Source organism: Ylistrum balloti, unplaced genomic scaffold (genome assembly GCF_031769215.1).
Source record: "Ylistrum balloti isolate Yb309-2 unplaced genomic scaffold, AGI_CSIRO_Ybal_v1 Utg370186, whole genome shotgun sequence".
In the NCBI taxonomy this organism is placed as follows: domain Eukaryota; kingdom Metazoa; phylum Mollusca; class Bivalvia; order Pectinida; family Pectinidae; genus Ylistrum; species Ylistrum balloti.
In genome coordinates this window covers 543,577-565,930 of record NW_026782169.1, presented here as the reverse complement: position 1 = coordinate 565,930, position 22,354 = coordinate 543,577, and the positions used below count along the sequence as shown (strand labels likewise).

General features: G+C 33.6%; 2 protein-coding genes across 2 annotated transcripts in view; both read right to left on the bottom strand.

Annotated features, from left to right (window-relative positions):
* LOC132551229 (pleckstrin homology domain-containing family G member 5-like) overlaps positions 1 to 4,215 on the bottom strand; it is a 76,113-nt gene extending 71,898 nt beyond the window's left edge. The window contains exons 1-2 of the mRNA XM_060215343.1: positions 4,178 to 4,215; positions 3,231 to 3,367 (exon numbers count right to left, since the gene is read on the bottom strand). Coding sequence (XP_060071326.1) covers positions 3,231 to 3,367; positions 4,178 to 4,215 — 175 coding nt within the window. The remainder of the gene's footprint in view (positions 1 to 3,230; positions 3,368 to 4,177) is intronic.
* Positions 4,216 to 6,267: 2,052 nt separating this feature from the next.
* Positions 6,268 to 21,952, bottom strand: LOC132551228 (uncharacterized). Its single transcript, XM_060215342.1, has 5 exons — positions 21,044 to 21,952; positions 10,491 to 10,626; positions 9,021 to 9,204; positions 8,236 to 8,314; positions 6,268 to 6,462 (listed from the first exon to the last, which is right to left on the bottom strand). The coding sequence occupies exons 1-5, from the start codon at positions 21,950 to 21,952 to the stop codon at positions 6,268 to 6,270; spliced, it is 1,503 nt and encodes a 500-aa protein (XP_060071325.1).
* Between the last annotated feature and the right edge of the window lie 402 nt (positions 21,953 to 22,354).

Genomic DNA, 22,354 nt, shown 5'->3' with positions numbered 1-22,354 from the left:
TCTTCATAAATACTGAATTTTACACCACATCTCTCACACTTCATAAATACTGAATTTTACAACGCATCTCTCTCACTTCAAAAATACTGAATTTTACATTGCAATCTCTCACACATCATAAAGACTGAATATTAAATTGCAATTTCTCTCACTTCATAAATACTGAATTTTACATCGCGATCTCTCACACATCATAAATACTGAATTTTACATCGCAATTTCTCTCACTTCATAAAGACTGAATTTTACATCGCAACCTCTCACACTTCATAAAGACTGAATTTTACATCGCAATCTCTCACATATCAAAAATACTGAATCTTACATCACAATCTCTCTCTTCATAAATACTGAATTTTACACCACATCTCTCACACTTCATAAATACTGAATTTTACAACGCATCTCTCTCACTTTAAAAATACTGAATTTTACATTGCAATCTCTCACACATCATAAAGACTGAATATTAAATTGCAATTTCTCTCACTTCATAAATACTGAATTTTACATCGCGATCTCTCACACATCATAAATACTGAATTTTACATCGCAATTTCTCTCACTTCATAAAGACTGAATTTTACATCGCATCTCACACATCATAAATACTGAATTTTACATCACAATCTCTCACACTTCATAAAGACTGAATTTTACATCGCATCTCACACATCATAAATACTGAATTTTACATCACAATCTCTCACACTTCATCAATACTGAATTTTACATCGCAATTTCTCTCACTTCATAAAGACTGAATTTTACATCGCAATCCCTCACACATCATAAATACTGAATTTTACATCGCAATCTCTCTCACTTCATAAAGACTGAATTTTACATCGCGATCTCTCACACATCATAAATACTGAATTTTACATCGCAATTTCTCTCACTTCATAAAGACTGAATTTTACATCGCATCTCACACATCATAAATACTGAATTTTACATCGCAATCTCTCACTTCATAAATACTGAATTTTACATCGCAATCTCTCACTTCATAAATACTGAATTTTACATCGCAATTTCTCTCACTTCATAAGGACTGAATTTTACATCGCAATTTCTCTCACTTCATAAATACTGAATTTTACATCGCAATCTCTCACTTCATAAATACTGAATTTTACATGGCAATCTCTCACTTCATAAATACTGAATTTTACATCGCAATTTCTCTCACTTCATAAGGACTGAATTTTACATTGCAATTTCTCTCACTTCATAAATACTGAATTTTACATGGCAATCTCTCACTTCATAAATACTGAATTTTACATCGCAATCTCTCACTTCATAAATACTGAATTTTACATCGCAATCTCTCACTTCATAAATACTGAATTTTACATCGCAATCTCTCACTTCATAAGGACTGAATTTTACATTGCATCTCTCACTTCATAAATACTGAATTTTACATTGCATCTCTCACTCATCATGAACAATCTTTTTCAGCATACATCGACATCACAACTCAACAAGGAGCCTTTATTCCCCGCACCCAGCTGTTGGTGTAAAACCTAAATATGATATATATTTACTGCTATAACAATCGGTGACATCATTCAATTATGCACTGCTACTATCATCTGAAGATCTATTAGAGTGAAAGCACTAATGCAAAATATAGAGCCTTCTTTTGTCAATTATCAATTAAATTTCCTTGCATCTCCTCAACTTCAGCATTTTATATATATATATCTTATATATCAACCTCATAGTAAGAGTTTATATCTTGATGTAGATCCTGTGTGTTTGACTGTTGATATTTGAATACAGCTTGGTATTGTCCAGGAACAAAATTATGCAACACTCTGCAAGCTTTGGAGTGCTACAAGAAGTTACAAAATCGAAAAATTTAATGGTAACAGAAAAAAGATAAATAGTAAAATGTCCTCAATAAGAAAATGCACGACCAGGGTACTAACCTAATATATACAGAATGTTTTGTGGATTTGAGATAAACTGTTTCGAAGTTACAGCCCTGAAAAGCCCCCAGACGGACACTTACAGGCATGGATGGACGGACGGACTGTGCCCAAATCTGAAGCGTTTTGCGGGAAATAATTACATATTGATCTGCGACATTTTCACAGTGGACATTACTGACCAACACACAGATGGGACAGTTTCATTTTGAGTACACTTTTAATTTCTCATTCAATATGCTGTTAATGTGATAGAGAGTCTGGTGACTAAGCCTGAAAAGCTATATGATGATCAGCTGACCAGACTACTGACTACAAAATGGTCTAGACAAAGAACAGCTGACCATTATAGTAATCATCACAAACCTGTAGGGCATCTAACTCTCAAAGCCCTGTCACCTTACCGTTAAACACAAACAAAAAACCTCTACATAATCAAAAAAAAATATTGTTGTAAAAAATAAATAATTATGGACATCCTTCATTTATACTAGAGATGTTCGATACAAAAATAAGATTCCAAAATAATAAAAAGGTGTACTCTATACAGTTTAGTGGGTTGAGAACATTGATTAATTCTGTTGTCTATCATACAATTGTCACATAATTAACACCAATAAGATAAAAATACAAAACCCATCTCATCTTTTACAGCCACAAATTTCTGAAAAATCGCAAACTTAAATAAACACAGAAGATGTTATGTTGAATTTAAAAAGTTCAAATTATTTTTCATTGTCAACAACTTATTGACTACAAGAAGTGCCTCGGGCAATGCTTATACAAAATACTCTAAAGTACAGTATCTTTTTTTTCTTTTCCTTTCTATTGAATTACCAAAGAACTCTTGAAGACCTTTCTAGGATTACTGACACTATTAACTATTCGTTACAAGGTAAGTTATCAGAAGTCACGCAATGTTACAATTACCAACTTCCTTTTGAATATCCACTTAATGCTCACAGGTATATACTAAAACAATGATTGAAAATCTAATCTTGAGGACACCTGCCAGGAAAAATATAGATGAGGTTTCTTTTCCATTTTTTGAGATATTGTCATTTGTTTGTAATTTTTTTAAGAATATTTACCAACTGATACACAACTTTTTGTCTGCAAATTTAGGAAATCATACGCAAACAAATGGTAATTCACTAAAAAAGAACTGCAGGCTTCAAATACGCCCACAAATGATCTTAGGAGATTATAAGGCATCTTTGTTGGGATATCTCACTACTTGTTATATTGGAGTCATATCCTGCTACATCAAGTTATGTAAAAACTTACCTCTGATATTGAGTGTGTTTCCTCCTAGAAGAAAAGACTCACAGTCCAATGGGAGGGGCGTCTTGGAGGCCTCTACAAAAACATTGATGATGTTTATATCCAAGCCCCGCCTTTCAAGGATTGGGGTCAATGCTAACCTAAAACAGAAAAATAATTCAAATTCAAACACTTTGTTTAACTTTTTTTCTTTTCTTACGACAAAGCTATTTGCGATATATTTTTCTGAAGTCAATCAAGCATAACAAGGAATTATTTATTAATTTCTAAATCACAGCTGAATGCAAAATCAAGTAAATAATAACAAAAAAAAATATTTATTTCATTTAAAAGTTCAATTCTGAAAAATACATTACAACAGTAGTTGCCTATAATCTGGGTTCACATTTTGAGACCCAGAGTTTAAGCTAAAGATTCTTCATCTCTCCTGACATGCTACTATCTAATGAAGTCATCTTTATGACACTTTCTCACTACTTAACCCCAGGATTTCTTCTCTTAAGTATATTTTTTTTCCTGTTCAGCTTAAAACAATTTATTAGCTCTATATCTGTAATATCTTTTCAAATCTTATCAACTGTGATTTACATCTATTACAAGCAGATTCACCTTGAAACTTTGTATTATGATCATGAATTTATTTTTTATCTACAAAAGTCACCTCTTTGCCCTAAAATGTTGAAATTTCTCGTCTTATAAGTTATATCTGTAGGAAATGCCGAAATTTAGGAAGTGAGTTTTGAAAAATTTTCACAAGTAGGATAGCATTATCTTGGTAATAAGTTCATTCAGAGACAACCATAAATTATTAGTAGCTTGAAATTAAATCATGTATCAACAGGAAAGACAGGTATTGTTATATTTTCATAAAAGGCCAAGCAAATTGAGAACTGCATCCGTACAAAACTGTCATATTGACCTCTGACCTTGTCACCCCAGTAGTAACTGACCTTAGACTGATCCCCTTAATGGCTGCCACAATCTCCATGTCCTTGTTTTTCTTGCCAAACGTCACAGTAAAGTACTCCTCGTTAACTACAGTCTGTGTAAAACAAACAAACAACACTTAGATAGCATTATAATGGAATTCTAATTTCATGATTTGTCTGCAAAATTATTATCACAGCTAGACCAAACAATTATGTGAAAGAAAATAACTTTTGAAATTTCCAGTTATAATCTGTAAACAATGTGTTTAAAATCATGTTCAAAAACAACAACAAAACAATAATGATAATAAGTATCACAGAAAAACAAAAAGTTGGGTGGGGAGAAACTGCGTCGAGGGTGGAGGTAGGGGTGGGGTTTGGGGTAGAGGTAGGGGTGGGGTTTGGGGTAGAGGTAGGGGTGGGGTTGGGGGTGGAGGTAGGGGTGGGGTTGTGGGTGTAATCAACATGAGTATGATCTACAACTATATTTATAAATTCATGTCGTAAGTTATAGTAACACCACAATTTATGTAAGAATATGACCATAGGGTAACTGCGAAGGTAGGAGGGCAACAGAACTTCACTGGTATGTGTTACCAATATCAGAAAATATTGGGAGTCCCTGATTCACATGAATCAACACAGCATGCTTTATTTTTGTAACAGCTAAATACTACAGAATTCTATCAAAGCATAGAAGGGAGACAACTCTAAACAAAGAAAGCAACACATAGTTCTATGCAGCTTTTAACAAACAAAACAACATTCATAAAATATAGAGAGCAAATCTCAATGAGATTCCAGGGTATCTGTTGTAACCAAATGATGAATACGACATATTATTATCAATAGATATTGCTTTAACAAATCATGATATTTTTCCCACTACTGGGTAAAGATGAAGGGTTGCACACAATATCAAAGTCAAGTTTCAATTAAATAAACTAGCAATATGATGCTGAAATTCTGCATTGGTCTTTTGATCGAAGAAAATTTAATTTCTTATAAATTAACTGATACCAAAGTATTTCTGTAACAGAGGTTGCTGAAAAGAACTGGAGAAACATTCATATATTACAGCAATATAGCATACCAAAATATTATATCAGTCAATTTTATAAGTAAAATATTCCTAGTAACTTTGTACAAGTGAACAGCTGATAAATTTGTACAAGTGAACAGCTGATAAATTTGTACAAGTGAACAGCTGGTAATATTGTACAGGCAAACAGCTGGTAATATCTTACAGGCAAACAGCTGGTAATTTGCTATCAAATTCATGACATCCAGATTTCTAAATTTCCTTCAGAATTAGATGAAATTATCTAATTCATCAGACATATAAAGAAAATACTAGATATATTTCAGTCACTGTTAATATATAAAATAGGAGTTGTTTCCAGATGGAAGTGCTTTGGTGATGCTATATTATCATGTTCATTTCTGTGACTTTTCAATATCATGTACATTTCTTCCCCTGTGTTAATTTGGAAACCAATATTCATAATTTGCTACAATTAAACATGAATTTCTACCTGTAAAAACAACAATATATTATACGAAATGGAGATCAATAAATTATAATTCTCCATAGCATAATAGTGGCTATGAATAAAATAATATAAATATATTAGATGACATATCTGAGTACTGTTTTGATGTTTATATAAAACTGATTATCATTAAGATACATAATAATGTTATCATACATCATATATAAAGGGTTTTAATCATTATTTGTCCGAATATTATATAAACAGAAAATTATTATGTATAACGGGAAAGTTAAAGCCGACTATTATAAAGTAATAGTTTTGTAATTTTATAAAACTACAGACTTTCAGAAGGGAGAAAGTAATCATAAATATGCTTGACAAAGGGAGATAATCCACTGTAAACAGGAAGCCATCACCATACGATAATTCATATAAGCGTAAACAATGATGTGAGTTGACATTGACATTTACGGGACATTTAGACTAATTGGCAGGACAATACATCAGTGCAAGCTACTTTTAACCATATAAACTACATGGGTATCCAGCACAAAACCATTACTACATTACAAGGTTACTAAGACAACCACCGTAATACACTAGTTACTATGATTACTATACTCTCGGGGTTAGCACCTTCGACGAAGATTGTCGGCTGAAAGTCACTTGACTTCCTGTCTCAAGATCTTCCGATTTGCCCCTCGATTGTTTATTTTTAGGGTCAGTATTATCTTGCAAATGATCTTGACCTTGGTCACTATCTTCCGAGTCGTCCGAGTCATTTGACGCGGTACTGAGGTGACGGCCATCCTAAAGTCCAGAAAGGTATAATAATCTTAAGCTCTACGGTCAGATGATTTCACTGTAATATTTCTTCGCCCTTGCAATGATGATATGGTAATATTAGTATCATTAACATTGTCTGGAGAATTAAAATTGACACTCTATTAAAAAGTCTACAGAAATTAGTTTGGATGCAAGGACCTCGAGATACACCAAGAGGCCAGATAGATGTTAGGAAAGCCACCACAAACTTGTCCAAGGGAGATAACCATCACTAAACTATATTACAGAAATTTTTAATGGTGCAACAGATTTAGTTATGTAAATCTGTTAGATTTCAATGTTCCCTTCTTTTTGTTCTTTAATAAATTTATAGATTTCATCATGCGCCATCAGTAAGAATTTTGTCGAGAAATGGGTGAAAAAACTTTTAAAAATATTTATTTTTTAAACATCACACTGACTCAGATCATAATAGTTTATAGGCTTGCTTATAAATTCACAATAGAAATAGCATTTATATCATTTTAAATATCTCTCTTAACCTGTGAATATTTACTGATGTTGAAAATGATCTTGTAGAATGCAACTGTCCACAAGGGTTGGTAAATTTATAATTATAAATTTCTATTTTTCATCAAATTAATACTTTAAATTAAAAAACAATTTATGAAAAATAATACACATTATCAAGTAATAGAATGGATATCTACTTAACCGATTGCTTTCCTTTAACTGGAACAAGGATATCTGAAAACTTCCTGAGGGACTAAATTTCTAGTCTACAAAGAAACTATCTATCTCATAATGAGCCACTTTACTGTTTCAAAAAGCCATGTCTTCTGGATTCCACTTCTTTGCAAAATATTGTATGAATAAATTCTGATCATCTCAATTCTAACAGAAAAAATCTTTTGAAGGATCAGTTCTAAAGTCGCTTACTGTAAAATAATATTTTGTTTGGGTTCAATTTTCGTAGGTTTTTTTTTTGTTTTTTTTGTTGGATTCTTGATTTCATGGATCTCAATCAATCAACTGATACTAATTTTAAGAATTTGTGGATAACTGAATTCTTTGATTGCAAATACCAATGAAATAATAAAGAATAAAACCCTCGCAAAAAAAAAAAAAAAAAAAAAAGATTTTAAAGTAAGAAATTTAACAAACACTTAATCAAATCTTAGGAATGTGTATTTTAAATTTTAAACTAGAATTTATTTCTAAAGTTTTAGATATTTATCAAAATAATTCTGAAAACAAAACCTTCTTTCACAATAAATCAAGACAAGGGATCATGCTTTTAGAACTGTTTTCAGTGTCAAGAGTTCTGTTCACTTCCAAAACCAAACTGGGAAATAATGGCTAAAATATACAAACATGCTTCAAATATGCCAGGGCTCTCACACCCCATTTTGGGACTGGGGCCCGGGGCCCTTAGAATTGGAAAAAATAATGGTGTTTTCCTTAGAATTGGGAAAAATAATGGTGTTTTCCTTAGAATTGGGAAAACTTCGGGTCTAAATTGGGTATTCGGCCCCAAATCTGACAGATCGAGAGCCCTGTATGCTACGTCAATTTCCATAATGTAGGATTGATATATACATGTATAAAGGGGAGACAATTAAAACAGACAAGAATTTGGATAAACCAGATGGTCTGAACATTTTGTACATGGAAGCGTTACCTATCTAAGCTGACTGGTCACCTACAGGTAAACAGATTCAGTGTTGACAATGACGAAAGTTCCATATCATCAACAGAACCTAAAATGAAAATATTTTCCTCGAAACATTCACTTACATCTGTGTGACGTCTCTTTAGCTTCATAGCTTTCTTTCGTTTTAATTTTAGCTCAGCTGCAGTTGGCAGTGTCGTGAATCTGTAAGAAGATATAAATAGAAGCAAAATTGAAATAAAATAAAATCCAGCTGATTCATCAGTAACTGTAAACATAAATCTAAATTCTGGTTGTTTATCAACAGCAGAGAAAACATTTACAAAGCCTGCATTCTCATGAAAGAGCTCCTATATAATAGACAATAGGGTTTGTGTTTAAGCTGTCCCTATAGCCTTTTGAAGCATAGAAATTAAAAAGAACTCCAGTTATTTTCCAGAATCAAGTTCAAACCATACAAAAAAACCCATTATTCAGATAGGGACCCTTTTTAGTGAAAACCCAACATAAACCCTATCTGAGCCAACATGTAAATGTATTCGTACGGAAATCAAAAAAATTTACATGGAAAAATGTCTTTGAAGGGACTGTGAAGTTTCCAAATCTTTTTACAAAATAAATTTTTGAGAGGATACTTTGTAAAATGTCTACAAATAACATGTATGTGTTCCCTGCCTTTACCCAGACAATTTCAGCTGATATTTAGAAAGATGGCATTTCTCAAGAAGAATACTTGTATATATCTGTCAATAAGCCCATGGCTGATAATAAGCCCACTTCATCTGCGGTCGTTCAGAAAAATAACAAACAATCTCCCAGTAACCTCCTGATTTTGTGTCAGATTTTGTTGATAATTGTCCCGCGGGCTTATTACAGGATAAAAACTTTATAATAAACATCAGATTCATACTCTTGTTTCTTCATGTAGATGCCATCTACTGCGTCTCCGTCCTCCCGTACATTGCCCGTTTCGTCCTCCTCTTCATCCTCCTCTTCCTCGGCTGGGTGACAGTCCGTGGCTTCTGAGTCACTATGGTTACCATCATAATTTGGAAGGGTTGGAGCAGAGATCCCCCTTGGCATAACACCAAGTCCTGCGACAGAAAAATCGGTAAAAAGGATATTAATTAATTACAACAGTAATTTTCAGTCTGCGGCCTTTGGGCTTTAAGGATCATCTGGCTATTTAGTGTTCTAGATCCATTAGTAAAGTCTGATAAAAATCTGAGAATATCCCTTTTGGGTCCCATAACTCTGCCCCCTCAAAAGAGCAGTTTGACCCTTATTTGAACAACAATTGTGACCATCTTCCCAATGGTTCTTTCCAGCGAAATTTTGCTTAGATTAAGAAGCAACAATGAAAAAAAAAAAAAAAGAAAAAAACAAAAACAAAAACAAAAAACAAACAAAAGGCCCATGGGTCTTAATGATCACCTAAGATCTTCAGGTCTTTGGGACAGTTTTAGAACTTACCCATCAGTCCCAGCATTGGGAAAGACAGAACAGAACTGACATGTGCATATTTACAAAAATCTCATTGTTTCTAAGTTTGAACAAACACGATAGCCGTTCATCTCAGCATGCTACAGACTCAATATCAGCACTCTGAACCTTTTGGTCAATATGAAAAAGTTGAAAAAGTCAATTGTTTACAACACACGATGCCAAACAAAAATTGATGGCAATAGTAAAACAAAACAAGAAGCCAAGCGGCTTTGACAGTCACCTGAGATAAGCAATATTGAGTATAAAGGTTATCAAGTGTCCTGAAACAGAAATTATGACACTGAATAAAGTAAGCCAGTGTTAATACATGCATACCATCAAAACTGTCATCCTATAATTCTTATCAATTTATTTCCAGTGGGAAATAACCAACATTATGCTCAAAAATGCAGTTTTTCCATGAAAATTACAGTAGTCTAAAAAAAATACTCCTCCCCAGAAAGAAATGTGAGACTCATTTTGGTAATGTAATCACCATAAGATGATAACATTTATGAACAGCATTGATTCTACCATACCTGGGTGTTGAAAAGAAGATTTTTGAAATTGAAGTCAATTTGACCCCTTGAGGTCAGCCAGGATCAGTATGAGCATACTGGACAGGTTTGATGTTCATTAGTTTGCCTGTTGGTTCTGTTGTTTGTTACCTTGTTCTCATATGAGAACATGACATTTCTTATTTGGATTGACCAAGATTTACATGGCAGGTGTTGTTGATATGGCAGAAGTGCTTACTCTCCCGGAACACCTAGTCTTATTCTGCTTGAACTTTTACTGCAGTCTCCTTGTAAATCTTTCTTTAGTTCATATTTTGCCCTGATTTTATTTATTCTGTTTACATGTTGGTATTTAATAATTGTTTTCTTTTTAGTACCTGGTTTTTTCTTTGGGGCATCCAAGACAAGATGGCCGCTGAACTGATAGTTTCCATGAATGGTGCGGTCACATTCTTTACACAGTAGGAGGGGCTGGTTATCATTCTGTTCTGTACACTGTGGATGGTGACACACCTGTAATATAAGAAGGGTCAAGTTGTAGGTCAAGGTCAAACAATGAACCAAGCGTGCAATAGAGTTACACTGTAAGCAGAGATCAAATACTGAGCCAAGGTTACAAAGCGGGATCAAGTTTAAGGTCAAGGTTATTGACTTAACAAAGGGTATAAAGAGTGCGCCAGAGTAACAAAGAGAGCCAACTTAAAGGTCAAGGTCAAATAGTGAATCAAGGTCATAAAGGAATGAGGATGCAAGTCAATGTCAAACATTGAGCAAAGTTCACAAAGAGAAACCAAGTAAGTTAAGGTCAGATTGTGACCAAAGTCACAAACAGGAGGCAAGTCGTAGGTCATGGCAAAACAATGAAGTTGGGTCATTTACAAAAAGAATTATATGCTAAATCAAACACTGAGTGATTGCTGTAAAGAAAGATCATATCATCAAGTACTGGTTAATAAAAACGATTTGTGTGTACAGAATTATAGTAAGATATGTATGACATTTTTTTTATATTAATCTAACAGACAGTGATAAAATTTTCAGAGAATAAATTCCATTACTGACACAACCAGGAACACATTGTAATGATATAAATAGGAGGAAACACTCTAAGTTTACCAGTCAAAATGATGTTTTCATTAACTATGCACAGTAACAAAATATCTTATAGAAAAAAGCCAAATCAAAATGCACTGAAATGGCAGGAAATGTACATATAACCATATAGCTGTCGTGATGTATAGCATTTATAGTCGTCATAGCATGCAATACGATATGTACCTGCATAGCTACGTCATTTATAATAACTATAAATGCTGTATCCAGAGAGTTCTCAAAGCTTAAATAAGACCAATTGTCCCAAGAAAATAAACAATTTTTTTTAAGGTCTAGAAATAATCTAAGATATCAATGTCTTTTCCTATAAAAACCAGAATCAGATCAGGTGTAGAACTAAATATTATGATACTATGACACATATGACACAGATCCAGAATAGGACAGACTGACATAGGTCAACATTATATGCCTCTCCTTCCCAATAAAATGCAGGGCCATAAAACATCTGAAGTGACAAAGTTAATGACAATTATCTATACAGAATGTGTTGCATATTTCAGGTTCAGATTTCTTATTAAGTCATCAAATCTCTCCAGTGTATCTACCTAATTCACCAACATACCACATGTCCCAGTAAGTGCTAAAATGTCGCACTACATAAATGTTATTCATTAATGTTTTCGTATTTTACCAAAAATATCAACCTGTGTTTAGGATTTAAACGATCCCCTGATTCAAGTTATTGTATATCTTCAATATAATCCTGTTTTAATCCAAGTCATCATTTTTACATATAACCATAACATTTGAATAACAATTGAAAAGCAAGTATTGCTTTGAGGCAGGGTCTCCTTTTATTGGCTACCTCACTGAACAACATAGGAAAGGTCCATCACATGCAATTCTCGGGAGCAATTTGGGTAAAATGTCCTTGCTGTCCAAGGACGCAACCATGACAGTTCTATGACCGGTCCATTATTAGTATTGAGATAAAACACAGCAATACTGTATTTATCCAGAAATAAGCCACTCAATTACAGTTTTATAAGAAAAAGTGCAAATATGTAATAAGCCATTTTCTCTAACCAGTAGGTTTACAAATTGGCTCCCTGGGATTATTGATGTGAAAATTTGGTAACAGGACTCATTTCATCTTCAAGGAATAACTTCAGATATGAGCCTTTTAAGCTAAAAACGTTGTTCATAAACTCTGTTGGAACCTTGGTTTCTGTCTTGGAACCTTGGTTTCTCTGTGTTTATTGTTGCTTTACATCCTATTAACAGCCAGGGTCATCTGGGATATGCCATGTTTAGATGGCAGGGCTCTCACACCCCATTTTGGGACTGGGGTGCGGGCCCATAGAATTGGGAAAAATAGCTGCGTTTTCCTTAAAATTGGGAAAACTTGGGGTCTAAATTGGGAAAAAAAGATACTATTTTGCATTGGGAATGGGGCCGAATATCGGCATCAAATCTGGCTGATCAAGAGCCCTGGATGGTAATTCTGTCTTCTATGTAGTTCATATTTTTACAAATCTAAACATTAATCTTGTTTTGAATTAAATTTTTCATTCAACAGTTCAAATGATATGATTTTTTTTCTGCGGATACAAAAAATCCATGAATGAAATTAATCATAGATGCAATATGTATAATTCATGTTTGGTATAAATTTTATACACATAGATATATAAAGTGTGCACAGGTTTGATATTTCCATGACAAATGCACACAGACTAAAGCATGTGTCAAATTTGAATCACAAATTGCAGAGATTTTTTCCCCAATATTTCATTCAGATATTTTCAATATACATTACATGTATATGCATACTGTAAATTCTTCTGGACCTTAAACAATAAAACCTGTTATAAATCTTTAAACTTCGCTTAAATTTATGTATAAATATTTCATGCCCGCTAGCAATTGAAAATTTTAAAAATAAACAAACAATACATAAATTGTTTACATATAGAATACTCCTGTAACTTTTCAAATCTGGGTTCTTTAACTGATCCAACTGGTCTGCTTCCATGACTTCAAATTTCTTTCTCACGAAGAACAAATTGGTGTATCAGTAGATCACAATTTAGTAGGTTTTTTTTTCTAATTCTATGTTTCCCACACTAATGATGAAATATGTTGTTCAACCTAAATATCTTTCCTTTATTTACCTTTGTATACTGTGGCTGACGGAGTACACTGCCCTATAATAGAGGCATTCTTGCATGCATTTTGATGGACAAGGTTTGAATCACTGTACCAGAATACCCCAGTATCAGGTGAAACTATAGTGTATATTGTAGTCAACTCCTAACCTGTCAAATTTACTCCCGTCAGACTAACCTAGTCATCTAAATTCGACTAAATGTCACAATTTTTTCATTTAAACCTTTTTCAAATTGGACAATACACATTAGTTCATGTACCCTGAATTAATGTCCTTCTTTAAATCTGTTGCCCAGCAACCATGACACAACTTATTAAATCTTATTCTACAAAAAATAGATCTATAAACGCCCTTCTCTGAGTCTGTAATGACTATTTCAAACTTTTTTTTACCTTTTTTTCAAATCATTACATTTTTGAATTGAAATGAAAGGCTAGCAAGATTTTAAAATCACAGCAAGTGGTCATACATAATTAGTCTATGCCATGAAACTTGAACAGAGAATAACATTATACTATATTGGTGTTGTCTTGAGAAAGATTCAAACCCTCAATATACACATTTTTCACTAAAAAAGCGAAGAGAAAAAATAATCTATGTATGTAATATAGCAAAATATAATCTATCTCAGAAATTCTAAAGACAACACCTTGCACTTGTATCAATGTGAAAGCTGATTGTAAACATGCCCCCATTTACAAATGTTGCCGCATCGAAGTTGGAAAATCCACTGAACATCATTGTGAGAGGTTGTTATTTACTATAAACAGCGAGCACTCAAATGATTATAAACCTGCATTCTACCTGTGATATTATGCCACAAAAAGCGAGCAGCACGTGTAACACTTTACATGTTAACATGCCTACTACACCTGTACATTCCATTGGTTGTTTTTTTTGTGACTGCCTTGTGGAATTTGTATAACATCAGTTTGTATTTTCAGTGAGATCCATTTTTATCAATTTTTATCCGTTTCCATATCTCCATAATGTGTCGCTTGTTAGATTCCAATCAGCTTTAGTTTGAAACATAATTTTTTCCAAAACTTTCTGAATCTTGTAAATTTGCTGTAAGGTGCATATATTGTGGCTTTACTGAGCCAGTTTATCCAATTAATGATAAATTTACGTATTATCAACATATACCTATCCGTGGTATATCGTTTGATTCTTAAAAACAGACTAACTTTTAATCATTCACATATATGAAACCCAAAAATATCAATGTGTTTAAAAATCGTAAATAAAATTTACAAGGATATGTCGCTAACTGGATAAGTTTTAGCTGCACATAAATAAATAAATAAATTAAAAATAAAAACATTTATTGCTTCAGTCTTATATTCTAATGTTTTAAGTGAAATGTCCAGATTTTGACATATATAACTTCATTCAAAAGAGACATAAAGGTTCTTCAGCTTCATAAATGACAATGACGTTATAATTAACCAATAAATGAAAACACAAAATCTGTTTTCACATCTCTAATCTTCAATGTTTGAACCAAAACTTTGAAGAATTTTTGTTAAGCCATTGAATTTCAAAAAGTTTAAACGGTAAACCTCTATTTTGTATTTCAAAAAAAGTACGTTATTTCATGAAGGTTTAACATGAAATAGCCATTATCTGCCTTAAAACCCAAGCCCCAATCCCTACCTCCCTCAATAAAATGACCTAATTCTTGAACGATTTTATCATTCGTAATATTTTGTTGCCATTAAATCAATCATAACACCTGAAATATTTATCTTTCAACACTGGATACATTATTCTTATCACATATCAAAACATTCTGTATGATATCAAAATATGAATTACAGGATTTTATTAAAACCAATATCAAACAGACCTCATTTGTACAAGAAAATAAATATTTCAACTGGCACTATCCAACCATACTGTAAAATCTAGGTCAGTTAAAGTAAACACGTATTTTAATACCAAAGTTTGATTTGGAAAAGAACCTGGTACACAGTTTGCAATGCTGAAAGTAATGTTATCAACAATATCGTTTTTATCCTACAATAAGCCCAGGGGACCAGTGTACAATATTTTTTTCTTCCATAATCAATGTTAGCCATAATCAATGTTAGCAGGTCAATGAAAAATAATTTGTTTGTGTTGAGACAGCTATGTTTTATTTTTTTTTAAATTTTTTTATTTATCGAAAAACACACGAGGAATAAATAGATTCATACATACTATCAGTCTATAACTCCCACCGTCACACACTTACAGAGAATAGTCATGCATCATTTTCACCACTAAACACACAGCATTTTGAGTTGCACACTATATCTTAACTATCATAGACAATATGTAACACAATCACTCTAAATATATATTTATAACTTGTAGCCATACTAGCACTGCAGCATTGTTACATATACAAACAACATCAGCATCTGACATCAACGTCATCATAAGCTATGTTTTACTTAAGAAGTTGAAGGAAAGGCTGCTTGTAGGTCAATGAAAAATCATTTGTTTGTGCTGAGACAGCTATGTTTTACTACAGAAGTTAGAGGAAAGGCTGCTTGCAGGTCAATGAAAAATCATTTGTTTGTAATTTTACTGGACCAACAATAAACATGGATGGGCCTATTACCAGACATGGGCTTATTGCCGGGAAAATAAACCAAACACTTTTAACAATCCAGTGTTATGGCCCCTATCAGTGCAAGTTTTTAACAGGCAATTGGGGCTTTCATACTTGTGAGTTATTGCCCTAAAAATATGTCATTCAAGGTTTTACAAGTAACCTGAGGAAGCTCAGCAGTACTGATGAACAAACATTTTGTAGGAGTACTTTACACAAGTACATGAAATTAGCCATCAATTTCTTATGACCCTGTCCCAGCCCACTTGATATCCAGGTATTGCATTTACAATCACTTAAACCTGTGAAATACAATCTTCACAACAGCTGTACTTTTCCTCACAAACATTTCCGTACCTGTATCTGGTCATCAAACAAATATGTTTCCACGGATCAAACAAGTTTATATCTATTTCTACCACATCAAAAGAAAAAATATCTTATTTCAAATGTTTCGATTCTGACTAAACTCCTATCAGTTTTCAGTGTGAGCAAGTTGACTGAGGACTAAGATTGACAGGTATTAATTACAAGCATTGATAGTCTCTAATACATACATGGTAATTTTCTGTGTTACAGAAATAAATATTTTTTTAAAATGAATTTTCATATAAAACATTAAAATTAAAGATTTACTTTCATAAATGTAGATTATTCTATCAACAAATCAGTGTAGACAATTATGTTTTACAATTGTTCACATCATCTTGTTTGTAAAAAACACTTTTAAGATAAATAAACTGATTTGTTCAAAACATCTGCGATTGATGAATCGATAAACATCAACTCAATGAAATCAATGGAAATCTATCTTCAAAATGAGAAAATTCACTCAGAACTAACGTCCAAAAGCATGTGTATATAGTAGCCAACATCTTTGTGTATAATACATAGTCGCCGACATCTTTGTGTATAATACACAGTCGCCGACATCTTTGTGATACACAGTCGCCGACATCTTTGTGTATAATACATAGTCGCCATAATACATAGTCGCCGACATCTTTGTGTATAATACACAGTCACCGACATCTTTGTGTATAATACACAGACGCCGACATCTTTGTGTGTAACACATAGTCGCCGACATCTTTGTGTATAACACATAGTCGCCGACATCTTTGTGTATAATACATCTTTGTGTATAATACATAGTCGCTGACATCTTTGTGTATAACACACAGACGCTGACATCTTTGTGTATAACACATAGTCGCCGACATCTTTGTGTATAACACATAGTCGCTGACATCTTTGTGTATAATACATAGTCGCCGACATCTTTGTGTATAACACATAGTCGCCGACATCTTTGTGTATAATACATAGTCACCGACATCTTTGTGTATAATACACAGACGCCAACATCTTTGTGTATAATACATAGTCACCGACATCTTTGTGTATAATACATAGTCGCCGACATCTTTCTGGTTTCAGAAAGAGCCCTACAGAGATACACTAGCAATCTTAAAACCAGGCATCATCTTAAATGTTGTACATCTAACAGTAAGCGATTTTATTTGCTGGAGCAACAATTGAAAAGACAAAACATTAAAGTAAAAGTACAGGAAAACAGGAAATTAATGAAATGAACTAGACAGCAGCTTTAGTGACTTCATTCATAATGATTTACAAATCATTAACTTGTCCCAGATATTGCCACAAAATATCTTTGTATCAAGTTCTGTGAAATTCTGTTGACAAAATAATTTGACGGAATTAAGGAAGAGAGCTATTGTTATGAAAAGCAAACTCATCTGGGATGTGGCCACCCTTTAAAACAATTAAAAACTTTAAATTGTGTGAAATAAACAAAGGGCAATAACACTGGATATAAGGAAAATGTAATGGTTACAATTGCAAACTTCTCTGAGATATTGCCATAATAAACCCATGTTTCATGAAATTATGTTTGGAGATGATGTTCTTTAGATAATAAATAGGTAGAATAGAACACAGCCACTGTGCTCCTGAAACAAGGTTTTCAACTACACTGTAGTAAGTATTTTCCTTTCATCTACTAATAGCTGACACATCAATATAGAGAAATTCCTGATTTTCTATAATTTATGTGAATACTTAAGTGGAGGGATGGGGGTGTTGGGGTTTGATTGGGGGAAACAGCTTTTATTTTCTTTTAATATAAAATGCAGGCCAGGCAAATGCTATCGCCAAAAGATTATGAAAGGAATGATTGTCAGGTCTTAAAAAATTACCAGGAATTTCCATTTCAAGCCACCCAGAGACAAATAGTTTGGTATTAAAATCTACTCTATAGGGACATTAACAGACGGACTGTTATAGACAATAGTATATAAGTAATTCTCAGAGACATATACACTCAGGTACAACAATGACATAATCCGAGAAGCAGAAATCCGCCCCAAGTTTAACAGACAGACTACAATAAGGCTTTTATCTTTCCTCAGACTGATTCTATAGACAATACCAGTGTATCTGTCAGTACATCTTGGTCTGAAGTTTGCACTTCAGTAAACTGCAGACACTGGATACATCACAGGGCGTTAAGGTCAGAATATATGATATATGTTATGTGAATTCAGGTGTTACTGGTGCGATGCACCCTTGAAAGCAAAAAAAATCCATATGAACACATGCATACTAAAACTTGCTTTCAGTGTAACTGAATCTATACCACAACCATTATACATTTTTTTAATTTAAGAAATTATTTTCTGTCTTAAATGATACTTGAAATAATCTCCACATGAATTTTTTAATAACCAACATACAAGAGGTAAGACATGCATCTCAATTTTGAAAAATTGTGTGTTTTTGGACTCCATTTGTGTTGCACTTACCTGAAGGTCATGAATACCACTAACTTAACAGACTACTATAAAGTTTTGTCATACTGAAATGTCATAATGTTCCACCAAATGTTAGATAAACTCTGATAAGAGGCTGATCAATTCAACATACTTCAAAAGGGCATATCCATTGCAAACGAGTTCCATAAAGTAAAGTTATTTAAATAATTCATAAAATCACTTTCTTTCATATATGATGCTTTCAATAATCGTTGTATTTGAATCTGCAATTAGCCCAGGAAACAAACATATGATTTTTTATATTGAATCATGTGGTGGGCTTATTGAAGGATAATGAAATAACTGGTTTGCATCAATTAAAACCAAATGGACATAAGCCAAAGGAACAAACACATGATGTTTCACTTTGAGTCCTGAGAAATGCTTATTACAGACTAACAAAATAACTGGTTTGTATCAATTTTAACTGAATGGCCCCTTACTATGGGTGGGCTTATTACCAAGCATGGGCTTATTGTGGATAATTGTAGTGACATATACCCTTAAATAATAGATACCAGGTAGTATTAGTTATTTACTTCCTTATGTTACCGACAAGAATTTTTTTCTTACAGTCATATTGACACAATGTACAGTCTAAATATTTCTGTAACAACCTAGATGAAAGAAATGTGAAATTTTCATTGATGTGAAGGTTGTTGCATGACATACATCTTAAATAGATACAAATGTTTAAAATGCTGTGAAACTGTCAAAAAGATATGATTTCCATACAAAATTAAAATGACATAACTTCAGTATGTTTATAAATCAACAAAGAAAATTTTACAATCAGAAAAAAAAAGTTCAAAAATTGAACGGCAGATTTTGACATAATGGTGGTTTCAGTTAATGGTCCACATCACAATAAAATACATTAGAGTTAGTTGAATGTTTCTATGCATTTATGTTTATAGAATTCTGTCATACAACTTCTGTCACACTACAGTCAAAACAAAGCAAGGCGGATCAAATTCCAGCTGTCTTTTTCTATTGAATTATACCACTGACATTTCCTGTATACAAATATATCTTTCTCAACACTAAAGTTTATGCAACTGTGAATACTTTTTTTAATAGGCATTGTAAACATTTTCCTCTCTAGCTAATACATATAACAAATTTCATACAATGCCTTAAAATCTTAAATATTCGTTTTCAAGTTTGAAGAAACTTTACCACTTTGATAAAAGGTTTGAACAAGTTCTGTAAAAAATCTACGTCATTTCAGCATTCAACCAAACTTCACTGCCCTTCCTCTACAAAACGGTACAGTTTGTATTTAAAGGGCTTTAAAGTATTTTGTTAAATCCTGGAGCACATTACATGGCTTTGAACCTAAACCCTGGGTGACCTTACCTGGACTTTGAATGTTTACCATAAACCCCTGGGTAACCTTACCTGGACATTGAATATTTAACATAAACCCCTGGGTAACCTTACCTGGACATTGAATGTTTATCACAAATCCCTGGGTAACCTTACCTGGACACTGAATGTTTATAATAAACCCCTGGGTAACCTTACCTGGACACTGAATGTTTATAATAAACCCCTGGGTAACCTTACCTGGACATAGAATGTTTATCATAAACCCCTGGGTACCCTTACCTGGACACTGAATGTTTATCATAAACCCCTGGGTAACCTTACCTGGACACTGAATGTTTATCATAAACTCCTGGGTAACCTTACCTGGACATAGAATGTTTTTCATAAACCCCTGGGCACCCTTACCTGGACACTAAATGTTTATCATTAGCCCTGGGTAACCTTACCTGGACACTGAATGTTTATAATAAACCCCTGGGTAACCTTACCTGGACACTGAGTGTTTATCATAAACCCCTGGGTAACCTTACCTGGACACTGAATGTTAATCATAAACCCCTGGGTACCCTTACCTGGACACTGAGTGTTTATCATAAACCCCTGGGTAATCTTACCTGGACATAGAATGTTTTTCATAAACCCCTGGGCACCCTTACCTGGACACTAAATGTTTATCATTAGCCCTGGGTAACCTTACCTGGACACTAAATGTTTATCATCAGCCCTGGGTAACCTTACCTGGACACTGAATGTTTATAATAAACCCCTGGGTAACCTTACCTGGACACTGAGTGTTTATCATAAACCCCTGGGTAACCTTACCTGGACACTGAATGTTAATCATAAACCCCTGGGTATAACACTGAGTGTTTATCATAAACCCCTGGGTAACCTTACCTTGACATTGAATGTTTATTATAAACCCCTGGGTAACCTTACCTGGACACTGAAGGATTCCAGCTCCCTACATTTAAAGTCTTTGCTTTCTCCATCACAGGGCTGGATATCTATCATTTTCACAATTACATCCCAAGAACATGGTTCTTTGATAACCATATTTTTAATAAAGTCCAAACTTTTGGCTTTCCTCAAGGGTGCATGATCAAGACTAAACCTCACACGTTTAGAGTTACTTCCCCTTCTCTCTTTGATAATTCCATTGATTGGTGATAATTCATTTAAAACATCTCTTTTTTCATTTTCATCAGATGAATCCTGCCCAATTTCTTCTTTAAAACATTCTTTTTTGTTTTCATTTGTAGAGAGGGTTGATTCCGATAAACTTTTAGCCTTGGTCAAATTTCCAACATTTAGGATATCCTCGCCGCTATCTTCCTCATCAATGACATCATCAAGTGAAGCAATGACAGCGTCAATATCTGGCAGCGCATTTTCTTTGTCACTGGACGGAGATGAACAATCAGGAGAACGTGTCGTAAAAGAAAGACAGGTGCCGTTCTCTAACGGATTCTCAGAATACAGATCTTTTTCATTTTCCGGGGAGGCCGGACATCCACTGTCTGGTGAAGCTATTTCAACCACAGATTTTGTTTTGCTAGATTTAGAAAATGGACTTTTTCTTCTTGGCCAGGAGAACCCATACTCCAATAATGGAATTATCATATTAATCGGAGAAGTAGGTCGACTACCCCCAGTAGGAGGACTAGGCACTCTCTCAATATCATTCTCACCCTCAGTTTCCATCTCAAATAACTCTGAGGCGGAATGTGGATGGTGAGGAAAGTTTCCCTTGGTAGACTTTCTGTTAAACACAGACATTATTGGCGTTGATGTCTGACGAGTCAATTTTTTAGCCAGAATTTTCGTTTTCTTATTTTTTTTCGGCATCTTGATCGCTTGAGATTACCAGTTATGAGGCTACAGAGACAGCTTGTTAGTTGTTATCCAGCCTAAAGAGAGTTTTCCCCATATACTTATTCAACTTTTCATCACAGATATATTTGCCAGAAAAAATATATCTAAAAAAATTTCATCAATCCGGCTGATAAAGGTCTTCCTTTATGCAAGACATAATATATATATATATATCCTTGAAATATCTATGTGGCTTTAAGTTGTCCAATTGAATTTGGGAGGGACGCAGCCACGCTTCCCAGCACATTTACAATACACCATACAAATTTATGTCACAGATTTCAAACTTCATACGTCTAGTATTGGGATCAAACAGTTTCCGCGTACACAGATACTCAAACGGTGCTGTTCATAATTTTAATGGCTATACCACTT

Excerpts from the sequence above, each read along its gene's own strand:
- LOC132551228 (XM_060215342.1), bottom strand. The coding sequence starts at position 21,952 with ATGCCGAAAAAAAATAAGAAAACGAAAATTCTGGCTAAAAAATTGACT. Across the intron at positions 10,627-21,043 it reads TGGAATCCTTCAGTGTCCAG|GTGTGTCACCATCCACAGTG; the intron begins GTAAGGTTACCC and ends CTTATATTACAG. Across the intron at positions 6,463-8,235 it reads TAAAGAGACGTCACACAGAT|GATGGCCGTCACCTCAGTAC; the intron begins GTAAGTGAATGT and ends TCTGGACTTTAG.